The sequence below is a fragment of the Tiliqua scincoides genome, chromosome 2, assembly GCF_035046505.1.
Source record: "Tiliqua scincoides isolate rTilSci1 chromosome 2, rTilSci1.hap2, whole genome shotgun sequence".
NCBI lineage: Eukaryota > Metazoa > Chordata > Lepidosauria > Squamata > Scincidae > Tiliqua > Tiliqua scincoides.
In genome coordinates this window covers 190,413,166-190,440,011 of record NC_089822.1, presented here as the reverse complement: position 1 = coordinate 190,440,011, position 26,846 = coordinate 190,413,166, and the positions used below count along the sequence as shown (strand labels likewise).

The window sequence follows — 26,846 nt, the reverse complement described above, 5'->3', positions numbered from 1 at the left end:
GAAAGACAGCTTTGATATTGGGCTGCATAAAGATATGAGGAAGAGCTCCTCCCCTTCCTTGAGTAACTGCAACTCTGTTCTCACTAACAAAATATTTGGAATTCCACTTGATGAACTGCAGCAGGAAGGACAGCCAGGCAGTGAAGTTCCATTTATAGTCCGTCATGTTGTGGACTATATTGAGGAACATGGTATGTGTTTTCTTCCAGTACCTTAATCTGAAAACATGAATATTGCTCACTTGTAATCTTGTTTCGATTTTAAGAAATTTGATTTTTTTCATTTTGTTTTATGAAAATGATTGGCACTTGCTACCCTTTGATTATGAAAAAGAAAGTTCGAATTATTATTGACTTTATTTTCATGTTATGAAAGGTGCTTTGGGTACTCATTTAGGAGAAAAGCAGGATATGAATTGAATGACTGAATAAATTGACAAAAAAGAGTGCTTCTGCTGGAGGCGACGTCATCTGTTACCCTGCTTCCTCTGTGGGGTGCTTTGTTTTTCAACAAACAGCATTGCTGTCTGTTGCACTATAGCAATAACTGTGGACATTAATCTAGTTTTCCAGGTGGTATCTGAAATGGACCTGTCTTCCTACAGAAGCTGTCATTCTCTCTTAATACTGCTGACTTTGCTGTCACTCCTTGCGCTGTACTGAATCCATAATATTCCAAAAGTGAATAATCGGCCAAATATGAGGATGCTAGTTCTATCAGAAAGAACAATATTATAATTGTGAGTGGGAACACAATAGTAAGTTCTTATTTTTAAAAATAAAAATGAAATGTAGGTATCCCTTGTCTCTGCGGATCCAGTATCCATGGATTCAGTTCTTTGTGGTTTTCTGCCCAGCCCCCCCACTCATTATTTTCATTTTTCTTATCAATAATGCCAAGCAAGCATGTCTCTTCCTTTAACAAAATGCTATAAGCAGGCAAGCTTATATAGATAGTCAAGCAGGTAGGCAGTCTGAGCACTTGAGGGACACAGGCAGAATAACAGGAAGCAGGAAGCTTCCTGTGAATGTTCTGGTTGTGTCTCTCTAGTGTTCAGACTTCCTGCCTGCTTGTCTTTCTATATAAGTTTGCCTTCTTATTGCATTCTGTTAAAGGAAAAGATATGCTTGCTTGGTGCCACAGAAGAAAAATGAAGGTAGTTGATGGGGGGGGGCACACATAGGGTTCTGTCATATCCATGGAGGGACCTGGAACAGATCCTCCATGAATATGGGGTGATGACTGTGTATTGGTCTTCATGTTTACCTTTGTTATAGGATCAAGTATGTTACAGCTTGAATCTTTTACCATTTTAAGAGTTAAAATATAAGTTCTGAATCCTCATTTTTTTAATTCTACTTTAAGGAGGTCTAGAGCAAGAGGGACTTTTTCAAGTCAATGGCAATGCAGAAACAGTGGAGTGGCTTCGGCAACGATATGATAATGGAGAAGATGTGGATCTGGTTAAGGAAGCAGATGTACCATCCGCTATTAGTCTTCTTAGATATTTTCTTCAAGCACTTCCAGAACCAGTTATCCCTGGCATTCTACATATGCATTTGATACAACTTTCTCAAGGTATTGGAACAATCCTAAAAAGCTGCTAGCTGTTCAGATCAAAAATAAGGAACTATTAATTTTTCCCTGTGGTATTCCATGTTTGTCTGTGAGAGAGGGAGGGAGACAGAATGTCATTGGAAATTTTGGCATGATTTGGACAAACTGGAAGGCTACATGTGATGGAGAAACAAGATCTGATCAACATGCGCATCATGTCCTGTCTCGGGGTCCACCAGTTCTTTTTAACTTCCTGTTTACTGTTAGAGCTAGTTGAAGCCATTTCTGTCCAATGTTACATATATGCAACAGGGATTAAGTGTGTATACCTGTGAACTGGGCAGAAATGGTAATCAAGTATTCAGGCTGCTGGCAGAATATTCACTCACTCTGTAAATTGAAACGCTTACAGCAACTTGTTTAAGCAAGATACACATGACCCCAGTAAGCTTTTAAACTGTTAATGTTGAACTATGTTGAAACAGGTACTCCCTCTGTGGGGAGGGGGCATGCCTGTATGTTAAAAAAAAAATTGAGTTTTACCAGACACATCTGAAATTGTTGTTCTCATGCTGCATATTGATACAGTTGAAGATGCCTTGTTAAATGCTGGAAAATACTGTAAAATTAGCTGTTCTTTCATTATATTTTACAGATTATAATGAAGAAGAGTTCGGAAGAAAGTTGAGGTTTCTTTTGCAACAGCTCCCACCACTTAATTACAGTTTGTTAAAGTTTCTGTGTAGATTTTTAGCTAATGTAGCATCACATCATGGAGAGATTTGGTCTGCAAGTTCTTTGGCTGCAGTTTTTGGTCCAGATGTCTTTCAGTAAGTTTTTGCTAAGATGCTACAAACTTGTGTTCCCTCCTTTTAATGTGACTTTGCAGCAAGTGTGCAGTTAAAAATTTGTTTTAAGACATTTTCTACATAATCTAACTGTTAAATCCCTTGACTGAATAAATCATTCTCTTGTATATATATTTATTCCTATTCAAGCCGCTGTAACAGAGCAGTGAAAACAGTTGAACCAAAATTGAATCTTTTGTATATCTTTTCAAATTACAGGTGCAACCTTTTTATACACAGGTTTTTTATTTGTGAATTTATCTCAGTGCAAATGGAGGGGGAAATTCAAAGTTGAACACACTTTGCCTCGCGCTGGTGTCTCACTCTGTTTCAAGGCAGCCCAAAACATTGCATGCGCATGCACGCACACATATGGCAGGTGGGAAAGTGGTAGTGACAGTGGGGATTGCTTTAAAAAACCCACGGAGTGTTCCACCCTTCACAAGCAAAACAGCAAGCAAACAAGTCTTCTGAGCAATTCAAAGCATTAGAGTTAGGCTACAGTCCTGTCCACACTTTCATGGGGATAAGCCCCATCGACTATAAGGGAACTTCTGAGTAGACTCTAAGGCTGCAATCCTAGTCACAGTTTCCTGGGAGTAAGCCCTACAACGGGGCTTACTTCTGAGTATACGTACATGGGACTAGGCTCTTAAAAGCTCAGCATCCCACCTGCAAAACAAGTAGGGACAGCAGGCAACAGGGGAGGGCTTTGTATGGGAGTGGGACATGGTGAGGGGGGAGAACCGCCGCTTAGTTTTCTTCCATCCCCAAGTGTCAGGCTGTAGTGCTTTTTGCTTAACTGTATGTAATTTGCATTACTCTATGCAATTTGTATAAAAACACGTCGTTTCCAGGACTGATTTGGCAACTCATGGATTTTCATAATCACAGGTGTTCAGGGAATGAAACCCCCGCACATAAAAAGGTTCCACCTGTAGTTTAATCTAAAATCAATCTTTATTTTGTGGACAATAGCCACTTGCTTGATTTTATTATTTACAGCCCTGTATGTGCTAAAATTTGTAGTGGGACTATTCCATTTCTTCTGTTTCCACGAGTGGTTTTTCACATTGCATGGGACCTAGGGCTGGCCCCAGTAGTGCACTTCTTCAGCTCCGCACCTGGGGCAAAGATCCACGATGGCACCCTTGTGTGCAAATCCGCTCCCCTCACCTGGAGTGAAATGGAGCCTCGCACAGCTCCAGGACGAACTGGGGAAGCCACCTGAGGCTTCCCCCTACTCTTAAACTGTTCTTCTGGCAAACCGGAAGCACAGTTTTTGACTGTGTTGGGAGCCTCAATGAGGCTTCTGCACACTCCTAGAGGTGTGCGAGGCTCTGTGCCCAGGGCATCTGCCCTTTTCACTGAATGGCAGGTCTGCTACTTGCTGCCCAATCCATGAGATCATGTGAAGCAGTAGATTGGCAGGGTATGCCCATTTCCATCCATAGGTTTGAATTCACTGATACTTCTCCTTTCACACTTTGGAAAGGAGTGATTACCATTTGGATTGGAAAAGGAAGAAGAGGACAAAGTGGAAGTGTGGAGCAGAGGAGAATGGTGGGTTAGAGAGTTGTGGCATACTGCTGAGTGGGGGGGCACCATTTGGGGTCCCTCTTCAGGCACCAATAGGTCTTGGGTTAGTCCTGATGGGACCTCTGAAAGGTCCACCAGGTTTAGGATTAGAGTAGAGCAGGGCTTTTCAAACTAGGACTTTTCCCCTTAAGGGGCAGGGGGAGTGGGGCGGCAGTGATGTAGTCCCCAGGATCATGTCGCTAAGGGGGCTGCAGGTACTGGCATTTACTTACCAGTCCCTGCAGCAGCCTCCCGAGGGTGCAGGGAGCCCTGCACGACCGTCCGCAGGGCTCCCAGCCTTCAAAAAGTGAAAGAGGAGTGATCACACCTCACTTCTGGTTTTACAGAGGCGGTGCACAATCACTCTTTAACTTTCTAAGCTTCAGGGAGCCCTGCGGAAGCTCGCGCAGGACTCCCCGCACCCCTGGGAGGCTGCAGCAGGGACTGGTGTGTAAATGCCAGTCCCTGCAGCCCCCTTAGCAATGAGATCCTGAGGATAATAATAATAATACAGGTATTTACATACTGCCTTTCTAGGTCCTCAGATTTTTCCTCAGACTTTATTCAAGGCGGTTTACATAGGCAGGCTAATTTAAATCCCCGTAGGGATTTTTACAATTGAAAGAAGGCTCTATCTTTCAAGAGCTACAACAATTCAGGTGTTTCGTTCCGATCTGGCTTCACATTCTGGCCTCTATCCTCCCATGCTCAGAGCAGATGGAATAACTCGGCGCAGCTTGTCAGCTGCTTCAAGGTTGCATGGTGCCGGTGGCCTCGAACTGGCGACCTGCGGATGTTATCTTCAGGCAAACGGAGGCTCAACCCTCTAGACCTGATCTCCTCTAGACCTGATCTGAAGGTGCCGGTTGCTGCCTTCCCGACTCCCACACAGCCACTTACTGCGGTCCTCAAACTCTGTGAGAGTTTGAGAACCCGCAGGAGTAGAGGATTGTAGACGGACGCTGTGTGTGTCTTCTTGGATCTTTGCTCCTCTTCAGCTCCACTCCATCTTTGGAGTAGGCAAATATTTGTAATCTTGGGGGAATTAGTTTCAGAGAGCATTGATGTTTAGTTTTTAACTCTTTCTTAGTATTTACACAGATGTGGAGGATCTGAAAGAGCAAGAACTAGTTAGCAGAATAATGGTGGGACTGCTGGAGAATTATGATGATCTCTTTGAAAATGAAGAGGAAGATTTTTCATCTAATGATTTAAGTTCGATAACTGAGCAGGTGTGTGTCTCACTTTTGTCTTAATAAAATATCAAAGTTAAAAATGAACAGTTTGATCCTGTATTATTATCAAGACTCTGCAAATATTAACTTGGTTTACTAGCCAGTCTTTATTTCTGATTGCCCCTGCATAAGCACCCAGTCACCTGCCATTTGTAGAGGAGTTGAAAGTTTGGATTGCCTTCCTTTTCTTGGAATATAATCTTGCTGATTCTTTTCTTCAACTCTCACCACAAGACAGCTCTGAGGCATGGGATTTGTATACTACTGTGACCTACTTGGCAGAGGCACTTGACCCTGGTAGAGCAGTTTCATGAATGTCTTCAGTGTACTTATTAAGAAATTGTTAATATTATGATTTATAGCTTTGATTATCCTATGGAAAGATTAGGAAACAAGTGTAACATCATTTGAAAAATGGTATTCAGACTTAAAGCAAAATCACATTTTTGCAGACAGTTTGGTGTTGCAGCTCCTCTTTAATCTGAACAGCAGTGGCAGTGAATGCAACCTGGACATCAAAGCAAGTTCCACCTGTGTGCAATTTGCTCTTGCCCTTGCCCTCTGGGAGTATCTTGAAAAGTGGTGTCCTGCAAACTCGCTGATCATGTTTAACTACTTGAATGATTGTTACTTTGTCATTGGTCCAATACCAAAATGATGTTGCAACAAATAAATTTTGGGATGATTTAGTGTAAGGTACCTATTACCAAAAACACTTGTCTCTTGCAGCAGAAAGTGCAGCAGAAAGTGCAGCACTGCAAGATTGAGTGCACTTCAGTGGAGGGGTCACTCTTCAGTGGAAAACGGTATTCTTTCCAAACACAATGTCCTATGTTCAATGCCTGGCATGTCCACTGAAGTAAAACTTGTTTAGCTGCCTGAGAAAGACTTATGACTGAGAACAGAGAGCCAATGGGATAGATAGACCTCAATTTTTGAAATGTTCTAGCAGCTACTTTTTGGTTTTTGTCTTAGAGTTGAGATCTAAGGCACAAAATGCCAATCATCAGTGTCTAGAAACTTTAAATAACTTTATTTTTAGAGTATGCTTTTCTAAAGCTTTGGCATCTGGTTTTCTGGGAAAATGTAATCATACAGAGCTGCTTTTTTAAAAGATAAATGATCTATTGGATGAAGATGACATAAAGCTTGAGCAGTCTGAAGAACTGCCAGAAGAAGAAGAAGAAAACATGGAGGAACGAGAATATAGGCAAGAGATGGAACCTCAAGATATGGTGGAGAGCATCTTGGAGTCATGCAGTGTTGCAGCCTCAACAAGGTATTCAGAAGATTCCCAATATAGACAGTGGGTTGGATCCAGACTCTGTGCACGAAAACTTTCCTTGGCATAGCTCCTTCCTAAGCTGAAGGTGTCCGTTCCAATCTTTGACAGTTGCCCCTGCTTCCTGAACCCTTACCTTCAGGAACAGCTTTACAGGGGAAAATGCCAGGGCTACAGTAGCAAGGAAGAGAAGGAAAGTTGTTTGTATGAATTTTGTTTGGATAGTACAAGGCCTGGATCCACCCCAATATTGCTGGGACACACCCTGCTCAGTGACTACAGGCATACCTTGCACTTTCATCTAGTTAAGAGACCAGAGCATGGTTGAAAGTCAAAAATGGATGGTCAAAGCATAACCTTATTTAGCTTGCAAATTTATTTTGGCCAATGGAAAACATAAATAACAGTCCAATCCTGAACTACCTGGTGTGCGGAGCTGCAGTGGCACTGAAAATGGCTGTTGCTGCATCCAGCGCACCCCAGGCAGTTGCTGCCACTGCCTCAGGAGAGGGTTGATGTTTAGTTTAGAGGAAGACAGCCCAACACAGAGGCTCAGGATCCAGTGGTCCCGGTGGGTGCAAGCCAGGCGTGCACTTGTTAGGTTTGGACCCTGACACTATAGCCCATAAGAAAAACCCTGCTGGATCAGGCCAAAGTCTGATCTAGTCCAGTTTCCTGTACCTAACAGTGGCCTACCAGATGCCTCAGGGTGCACACAAGACAATAAGAGACCTTCATCCTGGTGTCCTCCCTTGCATCTGGCATTCTGAGGCATCCTGCTTCTAAAATCTCGCATTTGCACACATCCATCATGGCTTGTAACCTGTGATAGAGTTTTCCTCCAGAAATTTGTTCAAACCCCTTTTAAAGGCATCCAGGCCAGATGCCATCTCCACAGCCTGTGGCAAGGAGTTCCATAAACTAATTACACAAAGAGTAAATAAATATTTTCTTTTGTCTGTCCTAACTCTCCCATCACTCAATTTTAGTGAATGTCCCCTGGTTGTGGTGTTGTGTGAGAAGGAAAAGAACATACTTCTATCCATCCCCTGCATAATTTTGTATATCTCAATCATGTCTCCCCTTGGGCACCTTTTTTCTAGACCAGCGATTTTCAAACTTTTTCATCTCATGGCACACTGACAAGGCACTAAAATTGTCAAGGCACACCATCAGGTTTTTGACCATTAACAAGGCACACCATGCTGCCAGTGGGGGCCTCACATCCCTATTGGCCCTACTAATAAATGACCTTCCTCCAAATTCCTGTGGCACACTTGTGGACCACTTATGGCGCATCAGTGTGCCATGGCACAGTGGTTGAAAATGGCTGTTCTAGACTGAAGGGTCTCAAATGCTATAGCCTTTCCTCATAAGGGAGGTGCCACAACCCAGTCATCATTTTGGTTGCTCTCTTCTGCAACTTTTCCATTTTCACTATGTCCTTTGTTATATATGGTGACCAGAACTGGACACAATACTCCAGGTGTGGCCTTACTATCAACTTGTATAATGGCATCATAATATTAACCATTTAATTCTCAATGCCTTTTCTAATGATTCCAAGCATGGAATTAGCCTTCTTCATTGCTGCCGCACATTGGGTCGAAGCTTTCATTGAACTGTCCACAAGCACCCTGAGATCCCTCTCCTGATCTGTCCCAGACAGTTCAGAACCCATTAGCCAATAGGTGAAGCTTTGCTTTTTTGCCCCAATGCGCATTACTTTACATTTACTTACATTGAAACGTATCTGCCATTTTGCTGTCCATTCTCCCAGTTTGGAGAGATCCTTCTAGTGCTCTTCACAATCTCTTCTGGTCTTCCTTTTATCCCCCCTTTCCATCCCTCACCGTCTAGTGGACCATCTGCTTCTCTGGCAAATACATATGAAACCTAAATAAACAGAAATAAAAGAAAAATAAGCATAAGAACATTGACAAATGTCATGAAGGTTGGATGAAGTAGAACAAAACAGGAATGGGCGTGAATGCAATTTGAAATGTAGTTACAACTGAAAGCAGTAGAAAGAGTGAAGTGATAAAAGCAAGGTATGCCTGTACCTCCATATAGTTGCTTCTCTTTTTGCTTTTCATTTCATCACATGATTATCCCTTCCACTAACCTGTACACCTTGTTAAAAGCTACCCTAACAAGCAAAATCTGTAACTTAATCTTGTTCTCTGCAGCTCTATCATTTCTTTAACCCTTGTTCTCTTACTGTATCCTTATTCCTCCTGTATTACTTCAGCACATGCCTCTGTTTTGTTTGCTCATCTTACTCCAATGTGAGAACCTCAGTTCTAGACCCTGGGGTTGCTGCCTTTACGCATGCATTGTCATCCTGCCCTTGCTTAATGCTTTTCTGGCTCCCAGCCACTAGTTTACCTGGTGCTTGGTTGCAGCAGCAGTGATGACAAGTGGATGCGTGGGTCAACAAAGACAATTCTTCCCCTTTCTATCTTGACTTTCTCTCCAGTGGTGGTTCTCCCATTGGAAAGTACAGCATGCCTGACTGATGCCACACTGGCTGTGAGAGAGGAACCACTGCTGTTGAGCTTCTTGGGGAGGGGAAGAAAAAAGTGAAACAGATGCTTACCCTGTCATCAACGCAGGCCATTCTTGGGCACCCTCTTCCTTGAATGGAAAGAATTTCTTGTGAGGGAGGGCGAGATTTCACTGGTCACTCAACAGTCCTCTGTGCCCCATACAGTCCTCTTCTGGAGACTTAACATTCCCCGACCCCCAGACTGGATCTTAGATTTGTTGCAGAGTGCTGTTGTGCAAAGGAGGCAGTGGCAAAGTTTGCTTCAGCCAGCTTCCTTCTGCGTATGTTTTGATGATTGCAGGGTTGCTTTGTAATGACTTTTGGCTGCAGTCCATAGAATCAGCTTCTCTGAAAATTTGGTTCTACAGTCTGAATAGTTCTGTGTAATGTAAATTATGGGTTGTTAAAATGCATTACTTCATTTGATAATGTTGCTGTTCAAATAAAAACATCTGGATAGCCTTGAGATTTGAAGAGTTTTCATGGAGATGGAGAATACCAATTGTTTGTCTCCCATACTGCAAGGATTCCCTATGTCATAATTATTGTGAATAGTTGTTCATTTCCTTCTAAAACTGAAGGTCCCCCAGTATTTATGATTAGCCATTTCACAGCACATTTATTCTGTTAGCCAGTAAAATCTCCAGGCTCCTGTGCAATTGGATCTTGTTAACGAGGTGTCCCTGTTAAAGAGGTGATTCTAACATTTTCCATCATTGCTAATGTAAGATAATAATAATAATAAAAATAAACTTTATTTATATCTCGCCCTTCTCCCCGAAAGGGACCCAGGGCAGCTTACAACATATTAAAAACATAATTTAACCCAAATAAAAACATATTAAAACACATTAACGGATACCCCAGATAAGCATTCAGTTATCTTTTTATGCTTTATGTCATGCATTTCATATTATATAATATCTTCTGAATGCGCTCTGGGTTCTCCATGGTCTTTGAATTGGTAAAATGGCTTTTAATTGATCAGGTGTCTCTGTGACCCACCATCTTGCACCAAGTAGAATGAAAAGCACACTGGAGCTGAAATGTTGATTGGGCAGCTTATTGTCAGAAGTGACCTCATGTTGCAGTCTGTTTCTGTGTAGACTGCAGGGCTTAGTGCAGCAGTCTAGAAGTGCCATCTTACAGGCAGCTATAGAGATCAAGCAAGCAGAATGGATAACCAACAGAGAACGTCATACTGTATTGTTTTTCAAATGAAATGTTTTTACATGAAATGTTCATTTGGAATAACAAAAATAATCAGAATGGCTTACAAAGTTCTACTTCACAGGTAAATCAACTTGAAAGGGTAGTTTGATAAGATTGGAATAACTTTTTAATAATATAAAAGGCATGAATGTATTTGAAAATATGCAGTGCAATGTAAATGTTACTTGCATGTAGTAATAGGATGGATATTAAATTTAAAAATCAGGGAAGTTTATATAATATGTTATATAACTTAAGTATATCATATGTTATATAACTTAAGGAAAGTAATTTTCTCTCTTGTAATATCATAGTGCTTGCAAAGATGTAAAATGTGTTACCAGAGTACAGTAAACACATTAAGATATTTACACTGGCACCTTGCAGTGTCACTCTGTATCAGAGTCTGCCCAAGTAATGCTGCTGTTTGAAATACATTTTGGGGGGATAGTGGTAAAGCATTGTAATATTGTGTACTTTAAGCTATGGTTGCACGGCACTTTAGAAAATCTGCTGAACTTCAGGCTGTGAACTATTGCTGATTAATACACTCATTTTTGTGAGAGCTGTTGATGCATCCAAAATGTGTAAATGAGGAAAAACTGCAGAATATTGTGTTCTTATAGTGGAAACTAGTCTTTCCCCCACTGAGAGCTGGAGAGGACTAGCATCACTTCAGATAAGACTTGGACATTCCAGAATCCCAGTTTTAAGTTTCTAATTAAGGGTTCCTTTTCATTTTAATTCATTTTTGCTTTCTGTGTAGCTTCAGGTATTGTCTTTTTCAAGAGGCTGCATTCATTGTGACCCTTCAGTAAAAATTTGCCTTGTCCTGTCTTCCTTAATTTCACTCAGCACTAGTATTAACTGCAAATATAGTTATGCAAATGCATATATATCATTTGTAGTAATATTCTGTATTGATGTATGAATATCATTTTTTGAAATGTTATGCTTAATAAGGTAACAGCCGAGGCATGTTTTCCAAAGGAATATTAAAAGCACTTATTTAAAATTGTTACTTTAGTCCTTGCCTCAAATTTGCTGAAGGATTTTGCTTTCCTTTCACCTGTGCTTGTTATCTAAACCTGCCTAGCTGTGAAGGTATTTGAAAAAAGTGGCAATAATTGTAAGCATTTCATGGTTGAGGGTTGATTCATATGAGGAATATAATAGTGTAACGTTAGGTACTCAGATGTGTCTGTTCAAACATTAACAGTTGGTTAGTAAGAGGATTGGCAGAGAGGAGAGACACTTAAGATGTTACACCCCAATAATAATTCACTGAGCTAAGCAACAAACAGTTGTTTTGATGATGGCCTATAGTATAAATATTTTGTTCACAGCTTTAGGAACAATATGCATGTAATGTTTAAGGGTGCAATCCAACCACCTTATGCTCAGTGGAAGTTATGCTATTGACTTCAGTAAAAAGTGGATTGTACTATAAACCGACTTCTTAAAAATACGCATTTCACGCTAAGTTTATCTTTTTTTGTTCTGTTATACAAAACTAAGTGCCATTGTATATTTATTAGCATTTGTTTAGAAATACTTGTTAAGCCACTTCTGCCCAACGTTGTATATACCCAGCAGGGACCAAATGTGTACACCTGTGGGCAAGACAGAAATGGGTTAAAGCAGGACCAGCAACTGACAGTCTCAACTACTTTATAACTAGGGCAGAAAATCTTTATTTGTTGTCCTTCCAAGAACAATATTGCACATAGCTAATTAAGAGCTTACTGGTTAACTTGCTTTCATATGGATACCTACAGTTACCATTCTCTACTCTGTGGTGCCCCCTCATAATTAGGGTTCACCCCGACTCTTCAATCTGTTTCCTGACTCTGTACTTACAATGTATTGACTCGTTTTCTCTTATATCTGATTCGTTACATTTCTTCTACTGTGCTATGCCCATAAATACTCCTGCTTGGAGTCTCCTTCACCTTCCTTAAAACCCTTTGGGTTTTGTTTTGTTTTTTTGCTAAGTCACTTCATATATTGGATTCCACCTGTGCACCAAGTTCCCTGCTTACCTTCTGGTCCCTTCACTTTTTTCTTCTGTTCACTTAGCTTTGAATCCCCAACAGGGAGATAAAGCAGGGGTATAAATAAATAATACCAATAATGATAATCATAAATACAGGGCAACTGTGAATAGGCAGGTAGCAGAGCTTTCCAGCAACATCTCAGTCTGTATAATGATGCAACAAGCAATATAACAGAGCAGAATACAAGAAGAAAAAAATTCAACTTGCCTTTTTTTGCAAGTCCTGCAAAGGTTGGGTTTAGGGAGGGGCAAAACTTTGAGCCTTGTTGAAAAGTGTGTGAAGTTTTGCTCACCTTATGCATTTGTTGCGTGTGATCCCTTCCACCCCACAAGAGTTGCCCTGCAACAATCTTTTATTTATTTATTTATATTTATTTATATTTATTCCGCCTTTCTCCCTGAAGGGCACCCAAGGCAGCTATATATGTTTGTTGATGTTGATATATAACATCATAACGTTATTTTGTATCCCAAGACCCAAAACTTCAGGGCGTTTTCATTCCACTCACATATCCTATTTACATACTTCCTGGTTTGCAACAAACTATAGTATATCATTTTATCTGAATGCGCAGACTGTAGTTTGTGCATGTCGTAGTTCGAAGCTGATTTATAATCCTGATTCTAAGAGCAAATGCAAGCTAAATGCAAGTTAGTTGGAAGTTGTTGGCATCCTTCAGTGTCGGAAGACTATGGTGTCATGCTCTGAATGGTGGTTCTGGAACAGAGTGTCATCTCCAGTGCGTGAAGCCTGGGTAAAGTAGGTATGGAGGATAGGCTGTTACCCATGCAGCAAATCCCCCCTCTCCACGTCGCTGAAACGGTCCAATGGAAAGGCAGATGCCAATACAGTTGGTTCCAGCGGCGTCGCAGGAGTTGCCAGAACGTGACTTTGTTCAGCCATGAGCTGCCTCAGGGACTCCGGCTCTGGATTTTGCCTCGAGGTTGACTCCTGAAGCCTTTTCCATAACTGGATGTAGCCACAAGGCAGTGGAGGTTTGGGATCAGAGTTTTCCTTCTCTTAGATGAGCTGCCTTCCCTGGCTGACGAGTCCCATCTACCTGGTGGCTGTTTAGTCGCCTCTTAGGACAAGTACAGCCAAACTGAGGGCCTATTCTTATCCCCAGCCCCCAGGGGAAAGTAACTTCCCAGTTGGAAGTAACTAACTATGTATTATAGTGTGTAGCAAGGAAAGCTCAGGACTTGTTCCTGAAGTTCCAAACAATGGTTTGGCATTACATGTAGACCCTGAGTGAGAAATCCCCATAGCTGTTTTCTGAGCTTTGCAGAGAATAGAATGGAAAATCCATTGCAGTTGGTGGCTCTTGGTGCATAAAAGCCTTATTAATGTAGCAGGAGAGACTGGTTTGCTGATTGCTTGCCATAGTCAACATCTTATTTCCCCCAATTTTTGCATACCTCTTCTAAAACTTGCCATCATCACAGAGTCTTCTGTCATGCCTTGGCATTCTAAGGAGGCTGCTGAGTCATTGAGATGCAGTAGCTATTATCCTTGGTTTGAGCATCATCTTTTCCAACTGATGGGTAAGCAGAGGTTCTGCTTTCAGCCAGTTCACTGAATCCTGAAACCCAACTGGTTTCTAGGAGAAGGGAAACTGAGAATTCTAGCATTTACTTTCTGTACCCACTCTCACGGGGGAGACCTGGTTAATGCCCCCAGGATGTCACGCATCCTTTTACACATTTGTCCAGGTTATAATGTTGGAAGCCTGTAATGTTGCTCTCTCACCTTACTGCAAGTGTGGGTGCTGGGACCAAGACCTTGGTCTAAGTAGGATAGGAAGGTAGCCAGTGAAGTCATGTTGCCACTTTGTTTTCTGCTTGTCTTTAAGCATCCTTGCCAACTGTTGCTGTTCCTCCCACTTTTCTCTTATTAGTTTTACTCCTTGCATTTCCTGCTCCCATTGTTCTGATTTTTCAGCCCTTTGATAAATTCATTTATGTTTATAATTTTCCTTCTTGGTCTCATTTCACTTGGGTAGAAATGAATTACCCCATCTAGTAGACTGCCCACATTCTGCTTGGGGCTCTTTGTTAACCTGGGAGGGAGCTTTTCCTAAGGCAACCTTCTTTTGTCTGGATTTTCTAGCTTTGGGTAGTGTCTGCAGCAACGACTACTTTTCCCCAACCCAATCCCAGTTTGCCAGTACAGAGGGTGAGGCAAAGAGCAGATTATGGGATTCCTGTTAACCTCTTGGCCCTGAATTCCATATTGCTCACTATCTTCCCTTAAGTTTGAGGTGGAGAGAATAGCAACAATAGCAACCTCTGCTCTTAAACTTTAATTAGCTCTCTGTTCTGAATTATTTTGGATCCTTTTCATTGTTCTGTTATCTTTGGAAAGTAGCTATGCATGCAATGCATTTTTTCCTCTTATAAATGAAGAAAACCTGGACATATTTTTGATACAGGGAAATGATAGCATTTTCAACTAGAGAGGGACCCTGGAATTGAGAGACCTATTTTGGGTTTATCTCCCCCTCCCTCCCAAAAATTAAATCAAAATGAGTTTAAGACCTTTTTAGTAAGGCTGTTTTTAAGGAGACTGACGTTCTGCATAATTACTTCTGCTCCCTTAAAGAGAGAACTTAACAATCATTAGCATGAGCAAGAGCTTTAAATGTCTTATTTGGCCAAGAGTCAGAAACAGGATTTTTGTCAGAGGCCCTTGGCCAGAAGTGATAGATCTTGGCTCCTGCCACTTATGCATAGGGACTTGAGATGAAATCCTTTCTCTAGTCTTCATTCAACAATTTTTTTGCAGATGAAGTTCCCCTAGCATTTCTCACTATCTGCCAACTTGAAATAACTGAATTCCAATTTTCCTACTGCGTCATAAGGTAGAGATGCAACTTCCCTTCTCCAATTATTTTTGTAGTGATCTATGGGAATTTTCCAGAACTTTTCCTGCCCCATCCTATCTTCTGTTAACTTATTTTAGCTGTTAGATTTGAATCACTAAGCAAACACTGTATATTGAGCTCTTTGAATACCTGGTACACAAGAGCTAATTCCTTCCTTAGCAAAACAGAAAAATATTCAAAGGTATAGAAGACAAGTTTTATTGGAGAGAGAGTCTGTCAGCATCCTAATAGGTTTCCGTTTTATTTTAAATTTTTCCAAGTGTGATACAATACAGAAATACAACCTGGAAGCCTTCTGGACTGATGTTATCTTTGTGCCCATGTGCTGATGATCAGACATGGCTGGTTTTGGGCTGAAATGTTTAAATATGGTGGCATGGGACAGCAGCAGTGCTTTTGTGAGGTGATTGGCTGAGTCTGGCCTACTCTCTAGCTCAGTGATTTTCAACCTTTTACATCTCACAGCACACTGACAAGGCACTAAAATGGTCAAGGCACACCAGCAGGTTTTTGACAATTGACCATGCTGCCAGTGGGGGCTCACATCTCCCATTGGCCCTATTAATGAATGACCTTCCCCCAAATTCCTGTGACACACCTGTAGACCACTCGTGGCACACCAGTGTGCCACGGCACAGTGGTTGTAAATGGCTGCTCTAGCTTCTTGGCTTTGGCTTCTTCAGTGTCGCAGCAGCAGTGCTGCTTGGGAATGGGTCTTTAAAGCATCCACTGTGAGAGGAGAGCGAGGCAGAGGCAAGCCGGAGTGGGGAGGGAACTGGTGCTTGTGAGAGCAAGTGGGAGGAAGGAGCTATGGCTTCCCTGGAGCCTGGATGTGCTTGACTGTCTGACCTGCCTGCCTGGCTGTTTGCTTCATGTTCGCATCTAGTCATCCTTGTTTCCAGTGGTCATTGGGAGATACCTGGTGAAACTGATTTCCACAAGGAGGGAGGGATGCTGAACTGCAACCACTCTTCTCTTCTTGCGGGCATATGGCCAACCTTCTCGTAGGATTCTCAAATGGAGCACTGTCCTGCCAAGGGAGGAAGGTTTGGCCATCCTTGTGTTGAGCAATATGACCCAGAAATGGCTCCGTAGACTGTCTGGCAACCCAGGCTTACCATGCGAATGTAAGGAAAGCTTTTAAAAAACTTTTTAAAGGGATGGGTTTTTTTAGCAACTTGGCGCAGATGGCCATGGCCATCCACATTGAGTCAAATCTGTGGGTCCAAAATCTGTGGAAGAAAAGGCTGGATCTGTACAGTATGCCTGCCACCTACAATGCCTCCTTTATTACATTTTCCTACCATTTTGAGCCAAATGAATTTTTTCAGCTTTGAGAACCCCTGCTGCTTTAGTTCTGAAGCCATAATTCAGTTACTCATGCATTGTCCTTGCAGACATTTTTTTTATTCCCAGGACATAGTAATCTCTTCAAATGGTCCAGGCTCTTGGTTACTTTTCTTAAGGGCAGCATCTCATTTACTGATCTGCTCTTCCTTGATTCCATGGAGTCTTCTATTTCATTCTAGTATATTCCTTCTGAGAAGAAATGGGTGAGATCTCATGGCAACTGGAATTATCTTAATATGAAGCATAGAAAGCATCGAGGATTGGGAATTAAGGGAAGGATCAGTGGAAGTTTTCTCTGTCAAATCCTTCATAGCATGCAGTCAATGTTCATTAGAACAGTCATGATACCTTGTAAGTGCTCTTGACATGATTAGTCACCTCTAATTACCTCCAGCAGCCTCATCAACCCATTTATCTCACAGCCAGCTCAAGTTGCAATTCCGAGAACCTTGTCATATATAGCAAGGCAACTCAGACAACACCACTACACATAAAATAGCCAGCCAGGAGCAGCATACTGTACAATATTAAGACAAAGAACATGGCATCAATAAAAACAGCGGCAATAAAGAATCTTCAAACAGTACAGTATGTAAAACAGTACACAGCATTGTAATAAGTGATTAATGAGAAAACAGAATGTCAGCAGAAATGTTAGACTGCAGTATAAACAGCAGTAAGCAGCAAGGTGGGAATAAAAGTGAGAAACAGCTAATCAAAATGGAAATGCCAAGCAAAAAAGAAAAGTTCAAACAGGCAGCCCAATCCTAATGTGCCCTGGAGCAGGCAGGCCTATTGGCCTGCGCTGCATCCAGAGCAGGGCTGGGCCAGGTTGCAGCACAACTTGGGGTAAGGGGAATTCATTCCCCTTACCCTGTGCCATGCAGCAGCTGCCCTTTTGGGGCTACTCAGATGTGTGCCACTTAAAGAGGTCGTTGGTCATCGTTGGTTTAGATAAGTGGGGCCTCCCCTTCTGTCCCCAGCAATGGCAGATTGAAGCATCTGTCTGTACTAAATAGCAAATTAACAGCATTAAGAATGCTGAATAGTTTTATTTATATTGTAAATAAAGTCTAAATAGTTGCAATATAGCAACTTTAATTAGTAGTGACTAGAGGCCAATGTTTTTACTTTGCCTCCATGATTTTGCCTAGGGAGTGGAGTGGGTTTTAGCCCTCCTTCCTTTGTTCTTCTTCATTTTGGGGGCATCCTTCACCTTAGGGCTGGGGTCGGCAACCTGCTATTCTGGAGCCGCAAGCGGCTCTTTGAGTCTTCGGCTGCGGCTCTGTGCGGGGCCAACCCGTCCCGGGGGAGGGGCTTGCCCCTCCCGCGACGCAGCTGCCGCTCACCAACCCAAGCATACGGGCTGCGGCTGTGCCCCATAGGAGAGGGCGCGAACGGCTGGCGGAGCAGCTTCTCTGCCAAGAGTGAGCCCCCGCCACACGTTCCGAGCCACAGCCCAAGCACACGGGCTGCAGCTGCGCCCCATTGGAGAGGGCGCGAACGACTGGCGGAGCGAGCCGCCGCACATTCCCTCCTGCCGGAGCTGCAGCCAGAGCCAGAGCCTCTGCAGCCAGAGCACAGAACATTGTGCTTCCTTGTTTCCCTCCATGATCATGGCAAAAGCAAGCAATTGAATGCAGCTGCTCTCTCTTCCTCCTAAGCTCAGAGCACAATCCTGTGCGTGTCTCCTCAGAAGTAAGTCCCATTGTGCTTGCTCCCAGGAAAGTGTGCACAGGATTACAGCCTTCAAACTCCCCACTCAGCACCCCCCCCCTGTCACTCACTCACACTCTCACTGCTCCATTTCCTTCACTTGGAAACTTGAAAGGGGTTTGGAGACCCCTGCACCAGATGGTATTCTGTATATGTTTGTATACTGTATGTGTAACATACTGTATATGTAGCACCAAAGCATATTTCATGGTTGTGAAGTAATCACTGTTAGTATGCCTTTTATTTTATGCAGTTTTGAACTCTTAGCTTGTTTGTTCAGGAGCACTTTTGTGGACAGTATTAAGTAGTACTAAGTGGTCTTGTTCAGAGGTAGTATTGTGTGGAAAGGCATTTACAGAAGTAAATGACAGTAAAGAATGACAGTATCCTTCACAAGCAGTTCACCTGTGCACAATCTAAAACTGTTGTTCTCCAACTGTGGGTCTGGACCTGATTTTTAGTGGGACCTCTAAGAGGGGAGTGTATTATATAACTGGGACCTATAAGAGGGGAGCGCAAACTATATATGCAGTGTTATCTTCATTTTAGATGTCAAAAGGGTTTTGTGGCTCCCAAGGTTTTCTTTTTTCCGGAAAACGGGTCCAAATGGCTCTTTGCGTGTTTAAGGTTGCCGACCCCTGCCTTAGGGTGTTGCAAGGCACTTACCTTGGCAGGTGTGATACTTGCCACCCAGCAGCAAGAAAGCAACATGAGCCTGCAAACAGTGGTAGGAGATTTGGTGTAGGGGGCAGAGCTACTGCATACTGTTTTCATGCACTTTGAAAGGCCCTTCCAGCCATTCTGACCCTCTTAATGCTTTTCAGGCTTGCTTCTCATTGCCAAACCTGGAAGTTAGTGACAGAGATGTTGTCATGTGATGTGTTTCACATCATTGGCACTCACTTTGGGTTCAGAGTGCTGCATCTGCATCGTGAAAGGTGTTGCAAGCCTCATAGGTTTGGGAAGCACTATGAGTAAAATCCTGGGGGTAAAACAATGTTTGAACAAACCTTTAGTGATTCATGGATGTACTGTTTGACAGTTACACGTGTACCCCATTATCAGCGGATTCGGTATCTGCTGTTTCAGTTATCCACGGTTCCACAGATACCCGGGATACCCTTTAAAAAGATAAGAACACTAAAAACAACTCCGTTTACCTTAGCACAGTGCAACTGCTGTGTTTTCAGGGCTACAGGCAGTCTTCCAAGCTGCCTGCAGCCTCTTCCTGGTTGCTCTGAGGCTCCTCCCTTTTCCATTGTGGCGATAAGGAAGAGAATGCATTGCAATGCATTCTGGGGTGACATTGGGGTAAGAGAAGAGCCTCAGAGTGAGTAGGAGAAGGATGCAGAAAGCTGCCTGCAACCCTGCACAGCAGTTTTGCTGCACCAACTGAGCTATTTTTAGTGTTCTCCATGTATTGGCAACCTTCAGTCTTGAAAGACTATGGTATCGCGCTCTGAAAGGTGGTTCTGGCACAGCGTCTAGTGTGGCTGAAAAGGCCAATCCGGGAGTGACAATCCCTTCCACACCGTGTTCTCCATATTCTATTTATTATATCAAATTCTAATTGCCAAAGTCAGGCAAAAAGATCTTGTCATATAGTTGAGGAAAGCTCCCAGGTTCTTGACAGTCTTGGGGTGGGGTGGAGGAGGAACAAGTTCAACAACTGTGGGGCTCTTACTGAGAATGTCCATCAATACAGTCTTTTGGGCAGGCATGAAGTATGAATGCTGTTAAGAGGGAACTCTTGATGAAATCTTAGATTGTGATAGGAATGTATCAATTTAGTCCAGGCCACTGGACTATACTAGTATTCACTGTTTCATATTCTACAGTGAAACTACATCAGATTTTAAAATTCCCTCTTAAAATTTTACGATGCATGGATTCTGTTTGGCTTTTGATGCAATTTAGCTGAAAAGTGGTATGGTTGCAAAGTGGCTTATATATATTTGATCTGCATACTTTAATCTGGTGCTGTGTACAGTTCTAACAAAATACCCTCTAGTTTTCATCTGAAATACTTACTTGATGTTGAAATTCTGTGTGGTAAAGGGAGACCATTCTTTTTATTTTATTACAGTGCCCATCTCTCCCCCTTAAGCATCTTGCCAGCCTCTGCAGAGTAAGTATAAACTTATCATAGGAGTAGGTTGTATTCATCATCAGCAATGGAGGGGATGGGTCATAGCTCAGTAGGAGAGCACACACATTGCGTGCAGAAAATCCTAGTTCAACCCCTGGCACTTATAGATACGTCTGAGAGGAATGACATCTGGTGTGTCTCTGCTAGTCTGTGTTAACAGTGTTGAGCTACACGGACCAGTAGTCTGACTCAATTTAAGGTAGTTCTCTATGATTGTGGAAACTTTGAATTTTAGATGGGTAAATATTGACTGACAATGTAACTAGAAACCTGGAGGTAAGATTTGAACTGATTAGTTTAAAACTGTATGCAAATAGCAGCGATGCCTTCCTCAGGATTGCACCGCTGCTGGGTGTGGAAAAGGGGTTTATTTAAGCCAGTGTTGGCTTCCTGGGAGGGGCTGCAGGGAACCCCATGTACACCTCCATGGGCTCTCTAAGCCTCAGAATGACTAAAAATAGCTATTGGAACCCACTTCTGCTTTTTGATTGTGAAACCAGAAGTGGGTTCCAATCACTATTTTTAGTCATTCTGTGACTTCAGGAGCCCTGCAGAGGTGTCTGCAACATACCCTACACCCCCCAGAGGTCAGCGCTGATTTAGGTAAGTGGGACACCCCCTTCTGTTCCCAGCAGCGGCACTATCCAGGGGATTGCGTCACTTCCATCTCCCCTCTTAAGGGCCAGAGACAAGTGTTAGCCTGCCTGGTGGGTCACGACCTACCACCTTGGGAACCATTGGCATACAGCTTTTCTACCAATAGGCTCTGTGTTGTTCCCCCCGTGTCCTCTTTTCTTCTTACTCTTTGCCTCTTTGCACCTCTTCCACTCAAGCCTTTGCCACAACCCTTCATTCGTATCCCTGTTCGTTAAGCCTGCTAGGTGCTTTTTCTGTCTTCAGTCTACCCTCACTGAACTTCCTATTCTGCTTCCCAGTGTGTGCCCTACTGCTCCTGCCTCTTTTTTTCCTACTGATAGCATAACAGCCTCTACTGTGCTTGTATGTTTCCTTCTAATTGACTATTCGCTCTTCCACAAACTGTAATGTTTGTTGGTGTTTTGTTGCAGATACCTTTACTCTAACTGAAATATTTCTGTACATTCCATGTCAGAATAGCAGCTTAGCTGATTATTTTATTCATTTGCAATTATACAGCACTATCATTGTGTATATATGGTACTTTACATATTGCTGAAAAGACAGGGTTCTGCTTATAATCTAGATCAGTGTTTCTAAAAATTTGTCCTCCACCGTTCCACTTCATATGGTCCACCTATTCAAAGCACCACCAGAAGTAACTGGCAATGACATCATTGCCATTACTTCTGGGTTGGGAAGCCAAATGTGACATGTCAAACATCAGCAAGATGCTGTGGTGGACTGGGGGCTTTTTTGAGTGCGGACAAGCATGCTTTGGAGCTCAGCTCACTGAGCCAAGCCTCCGACTGCTGTTCATTACGTCATGTTCCTGGTCTTGCTGCAGGGCAGCAGATGTCTAGGGGTTCCATGAGTACCCCAGACACCTCCTCAAGTACCACTGGTGGTACCCATACCACTGGTTGAGAAACACTGCTCTAGTTATTTACACAAGGAAAACAACAGAGGACGAGAAGGAGATGGCGGCAAGGGTAGTGTTTAATGTAAAAATTAATGATTTAATGCTCTGTTTTGGTCTTTTTTTACTTATTGTTGTGATACATTGTACTTTATTATGAAGCTCTGTGAGTTGCCATGGGCATTTAGTTCAGCTTGGGAAAGGCAGGATATAAATACATACAGGGAAGGATATGGTATTGTTTCAGTTGCATGTACCTAGTTTAATTATTGTAGGGAAGAGAACCCAAGATGTGGTGCCAGAGGCTTTGGGGACAAGGTGGGTTCTTAAGATTTGAAGGAAACCACTTTGTAACTTGCTTTGTAGAAAAGTGGTATATAAATATTCTTAATAATGGTGATCGGCGTGGTTCCTAGAAATGGATAATTATTGTACTTGCTAAGACATATACAGACACATTGTACTTGTATCCATGTTAATGAATTTGCAAAGAGCAGTATGAGATGAAACAGTAGCAACAGAATTTGATTAGAAGGAATTAAAAGCAGTTATAAATAGAAACATGTCTGTACTAAAACTGACCTCCACTCAATAATTTCTTCCTTTACCTGCTGCAATAGTAATATGGTAGAATCTGACTAGAAATAATCCCAAAGCATGTGGTTGAGTATTCCATAAAGCTTGGCCTAGCAGAAATATAGAAACACAGTTCTACAGTATACAATATAGTTCCACATAACTAGTGCATCAGTTATATAGTTACATTGTCTTTTGCTACCTGCAGAGTCTCTTAAAAATGTTTAATACAATGAGCTCTCAATTTAATGGATTAATGGTGGGGGAGATATGTCCATTAATGCTGAAAGTCTGTTAAACTCGAATGTGTGTCTGAGAATGAAACACATATGCAAAACATACAAATAGTTTTTAAAGAAGCAGACATTAATTATTTTTAAAATCTGTTAAACTGAGGTCCATTAAATCAGGGGTTCATTGTAATAGTGGGACCTTCATATGACTGAGAAATATAGAAACATAGTTCTACAGTATGTAATATATGCTGAAACAGACGCCTGCGTTGGCTTGGTCATGTCGTGAGAATGGATGATGGCCGGATCCCAAAGGATCTCCTCTATGGAGAACTCGTGCAAGGAAAGCGCCCTACAGGTAGACCACAGCTGCGATACAAGGACATCTGCAAGAGGGCTCTGAAGGCCTTAGGGATGGACCTCAACAAGTAGGAAACCCTGGCCTCTGAGCGGTCCGCTTGGAGGCAGGCTGTGCAGCATGGCCTTTCCAAGTTTGAAGAGACACTTTGCCAGCAGTCTGAGGCAAAGAGGCAAAGAAGGAAGGCCCATAGCCAGGGAGACAGACCAGGGACAGACTGCACTTGCTCCCGTTGTGGAAGGGATTGTCACTCCCGGATTGGCCTTTTTAGCCACACTAGATGCTGTGCCAGAACCACCTTTCAGAGCGCGATACCATAGTCTTTCGAGACTGAAGGTTGCCAATACAATACAATGTAATATATATTGTAAAGTGTTACCCCAGTATACAGGGTGACCCAGAAGTAGGTGGACAGTAGGTGGAATAAACGTTATGATTTACTGTCCACCTACTTTTGGGTCACCCTGTATATTACTAAATGTTTTTCTTATCAGTCTAATGAATCTGTTGATAATACATTTCAAACCATTAATTGAAACACTTGTTGAGCAGTTTAGTTCAGTGTGCTGTCCTTTTTACATAGTTGACTTCTGTATGTTTCATATGGCTCCATGTTAAAAAAATAAGATTATTAATTAGAATAACCTCTTCTTTTTAAGCATCTTGGAAAGAACAATTAGAGCAGCTGTAGAACAACACCTCTTTGATCTGCAGAGCAGCATAGATCAAGATCTCAAGAATTTACAACACAGAATGGTGTGTGATAAAGCAGATATTGAGGAGGATGAAGAAGGATCTAACAACCAGTAAGACTTTATCTTATAATTTTGCCATCTGAATGCAAAAATCAAAGCGATTCATTAAAAAAACACTTTACTGATTTGTTAGGAACAGCTGAAACATAGTTATATTTAACCATAACTCCAGTTCACGGCTAAATGTACAGAATTGTTGGGGTTTTTGAAATGGCCTAAGGAGTATAACAGTATTAGAGGGTTTATAATGACCCTGAATATATAATCTATAGGGTCTTAAAGACCCCTTATACTTTATTCATACACCTTTTCCTTTAAGTGTGAAAACCTCATGGAGGTATGAATAGAAAATACTGAATGATTAACATTTGTTTATCTTAGGAGCTGCACTAATGAAAATTAACCATCATGTTTTCCCTTGTTGGAGATTTGAATCACTTCTTCCACGTCTCTACCTCAGTAATTTGGATGTGCATTGTTTCATTTTCCCCATTTTTTACATTATTTTCATGTAAATGGTTATCTATGCCCTTTTTGGTGAACCTCTCACATTTAAAAAAAAAAATGGGGGAGGTCAGGAAATGAGATGGAACCCTGTAGAATAGGGTTTCTCAAACTGGGTTGCGACCCACTTGCTGGGTCGTGACCTGGTTGTTGGTGGGTTGCGAGCTGTAGCTGATAAGTTGATAGCTAAGGCAAATGCATGGAACCCTATGGAAAGTGAAACCGAGTTATATTGTTGACTAGTGAGTAGGCAACCATGCCTTAGTTTGTTGCAAAGGGCAGGCAGAGAGGAATTCAACACCACCAGAATGGTCCCAGTCCAGTGAACAACCCCCCAAAAACACCCAAGAAGGAAGTCCCTCTCTCCACACTAATGAATGTATGAGCCCTATGGAAAGCGAAGCTAAGCTGCATGTTCTTGTTTACTTGTGAGTAAGCAAACATGCCTTGGCTGGTGTTGAAGGTCAGGCAAAGGGGAATGGTCCCAAATGCTCCAGAACACAGGGTCTTCCCCACTAAAAAGGATTAAAACAGAAGCTTGAGCTGGTAAGGTGAATTTTTTTTTCTTTTTTAGACTTGTAAAGGTAGGTAGGTCCTGATAGTCCAACCCCCCCCCCCCATGGGGCCTCTTCATTGCTCTGGGGTTTTAATGGTATTTGGAGGGAAGCTTTGAAGGTCAATCTAGCCCACACAAAAAAAATGCTGGATTTAAAACTGATTTCATCCCAAATAACACTGAACTGGTTTCAATATAAGAACTGGGCATTGGGTAGGACTAAAAATCTTAGTGATTTTGGGGGTGGGTGGGTTATTGCAGGCAGGCTACTTGGTGGAACAGGCTAACTTCCCCAGCTCATCTCCCCTGATTTATTTGTATAACTTCAAGTGGGTCCCAGACAAATTGTACTTCTAAAAAGTTGATCTTGAGCTAAAATGTTTGAGAACCGCTGCTGTAGAACATTTACCCCATTATTTTAGGACAGGGCGATCCAACTTCTATCAGCTGGGGGACCACATGATCCTGGCATCACCCCCAACTGTGCAGATGTGGAAGTAATTGGGAGTGATGTGATGACATAACCTTTTAAGTATTTTTATAACCCATCATGTTTAGTTACGACTCAGTATTCATAAGAGTGTGTGTTCATAGGAAATAAATATTTAGAAGAGCATTTTTTGTTTCCTCCAATTTATCATTTCTAGCTATTGTTAGTAGCAGTTGGTCTTCATAAGATGGGGTTTATAGTGTTCTCTGGGTGATATGGGCTAAATCAGATTGGCTTTTTCAGCCACCAAAGGAAATGTAATCTTGGAGTGGTGGTACCTGCTATAATTATCGCATCTGCAATTTGTAGTGAATAAACCATGTGTAGTATTCTTCTCCTACACTTGCATTTGTGCTGGAGCTGTAGGAGCCAGTTCTTATCATAGTTTTGTGTGTCTTTACAGATTCTGTGGGGAGCAGTATGCTGTTTACAGTAATTTCACGCTTACTGTAACCTATCATCAAATCCTTGTGTTCTCAAGCATTCTTTGATTTGGAGCAGTGGGCAACCATTTAATGTTTGCTGTCTCCTGATAGAATGTGTTCATTAGTGTGTAAAACACCTTGACTCATGTGCATGTGTCCAACCTGATATTGGGAGCCATTTAGTTATTTGATTTTTCTCTGTAAACTGCTTTGTGAACTTTTAGTTGAAAAGCGGTATATAAATACTGTTAATAATAATAATGATACAGATTTTTCATTTTGTGAAGACCAAGTGTGCTTGGTAGATTGGTCTTGTGGGAACATCTGCATTGTTTCTTTTCTTGGCAGCATATACCCTGAATTGAGGGCTGTCTGAGAAACGGTTTTTCTGAGTATGATTTCTTCTAGTTCCAGTCAGTGATCACCTTGTCAGTGCTATTGTAGTTTTTTTTTTTTAATGGGTGCTAATTAGCACCCAGTTCCTATGGGCAGATGGCCCATAGGATTGGTCCCTAATACCCACTTAAATCTCCTTGCTTAGCGTGCAAGTAACTGTCATTGGAAACCATTCTTCTGTCTCTGATTATACTTAGTAGTGGCAATATAGGTTTTCTTCAAGAATATAGCTCTAATGGAAGGTAAAAGAGTGTAGTATAGCAGACAATTAGAAAATTTAATTGTCCCTTAAGCCAGTGGTTCTCACACATTTAGCACCAGGACCTACTTTTTAGAATGAGAATCTGTCAGGACCCACTGGAAGTGATGTCATGACCGGCAGTGTCATGAAGCAGGAAAATCTTTAACAATCCTAGGCTGCAATCCTACCCACTCTTGCTCCCAGGTGTAAGTCTCATTGACTATCATTGTTCAAAGAATATACATAGTAGCTTGTTAAAAGTACAGGTTTGTAACATTTCCCCAGATGCAGTCACATAACATGGTAGCATCAAATCTAATGTATTGAAAATAAAATATTGA

General features: G+C 42.0%; 1 protein-coding gene across 5 annotated transcripts in view; it reads left to right on the top strand.

Annotated features, from left to right (window-relative positions):
- The window catches only part of FAM13B (family with sequence similarity 13 member B), a 79,211-nt gene that overhangs the window by 17,950 nt on the left and 34,415 nt on the right, over positions 1-26,846 (top strand). For 4 of the 5 annotated variants that reach the window (XM_066618515.1, XM_066618518.1, XM_066618513.1 and 1 more), the window contains exons 3-9: positions 2-191; positions 1,366-1,578; positions 2,213-2,387; positions 5,074-5,215; positions 6,334-6,497; positions 20,354-20,395; positions 23,798-23,944. In XM_066618515.1, coding sequence (XP_066474612.1) covers positions 2-191; positions 1,366-1,578; positions 2,213-2,387; positions 5,074-5,215; positions 6,334-6,497; positions 20,354-20,395; positions 23,798-23,944 — 1,073 coding nt within the window. The remainder of the gene's footprint in view (position 1; positions 192-1,365; positions 1,579-2,212; positions 2,388-5,073; positions 5,216-6,333; positions 6,498-20,353; positions 20,396-23,797; positions 23,945-26,846) is intronic. The other variant, XM_066618516.1, reaches the window with a different exon arrangement.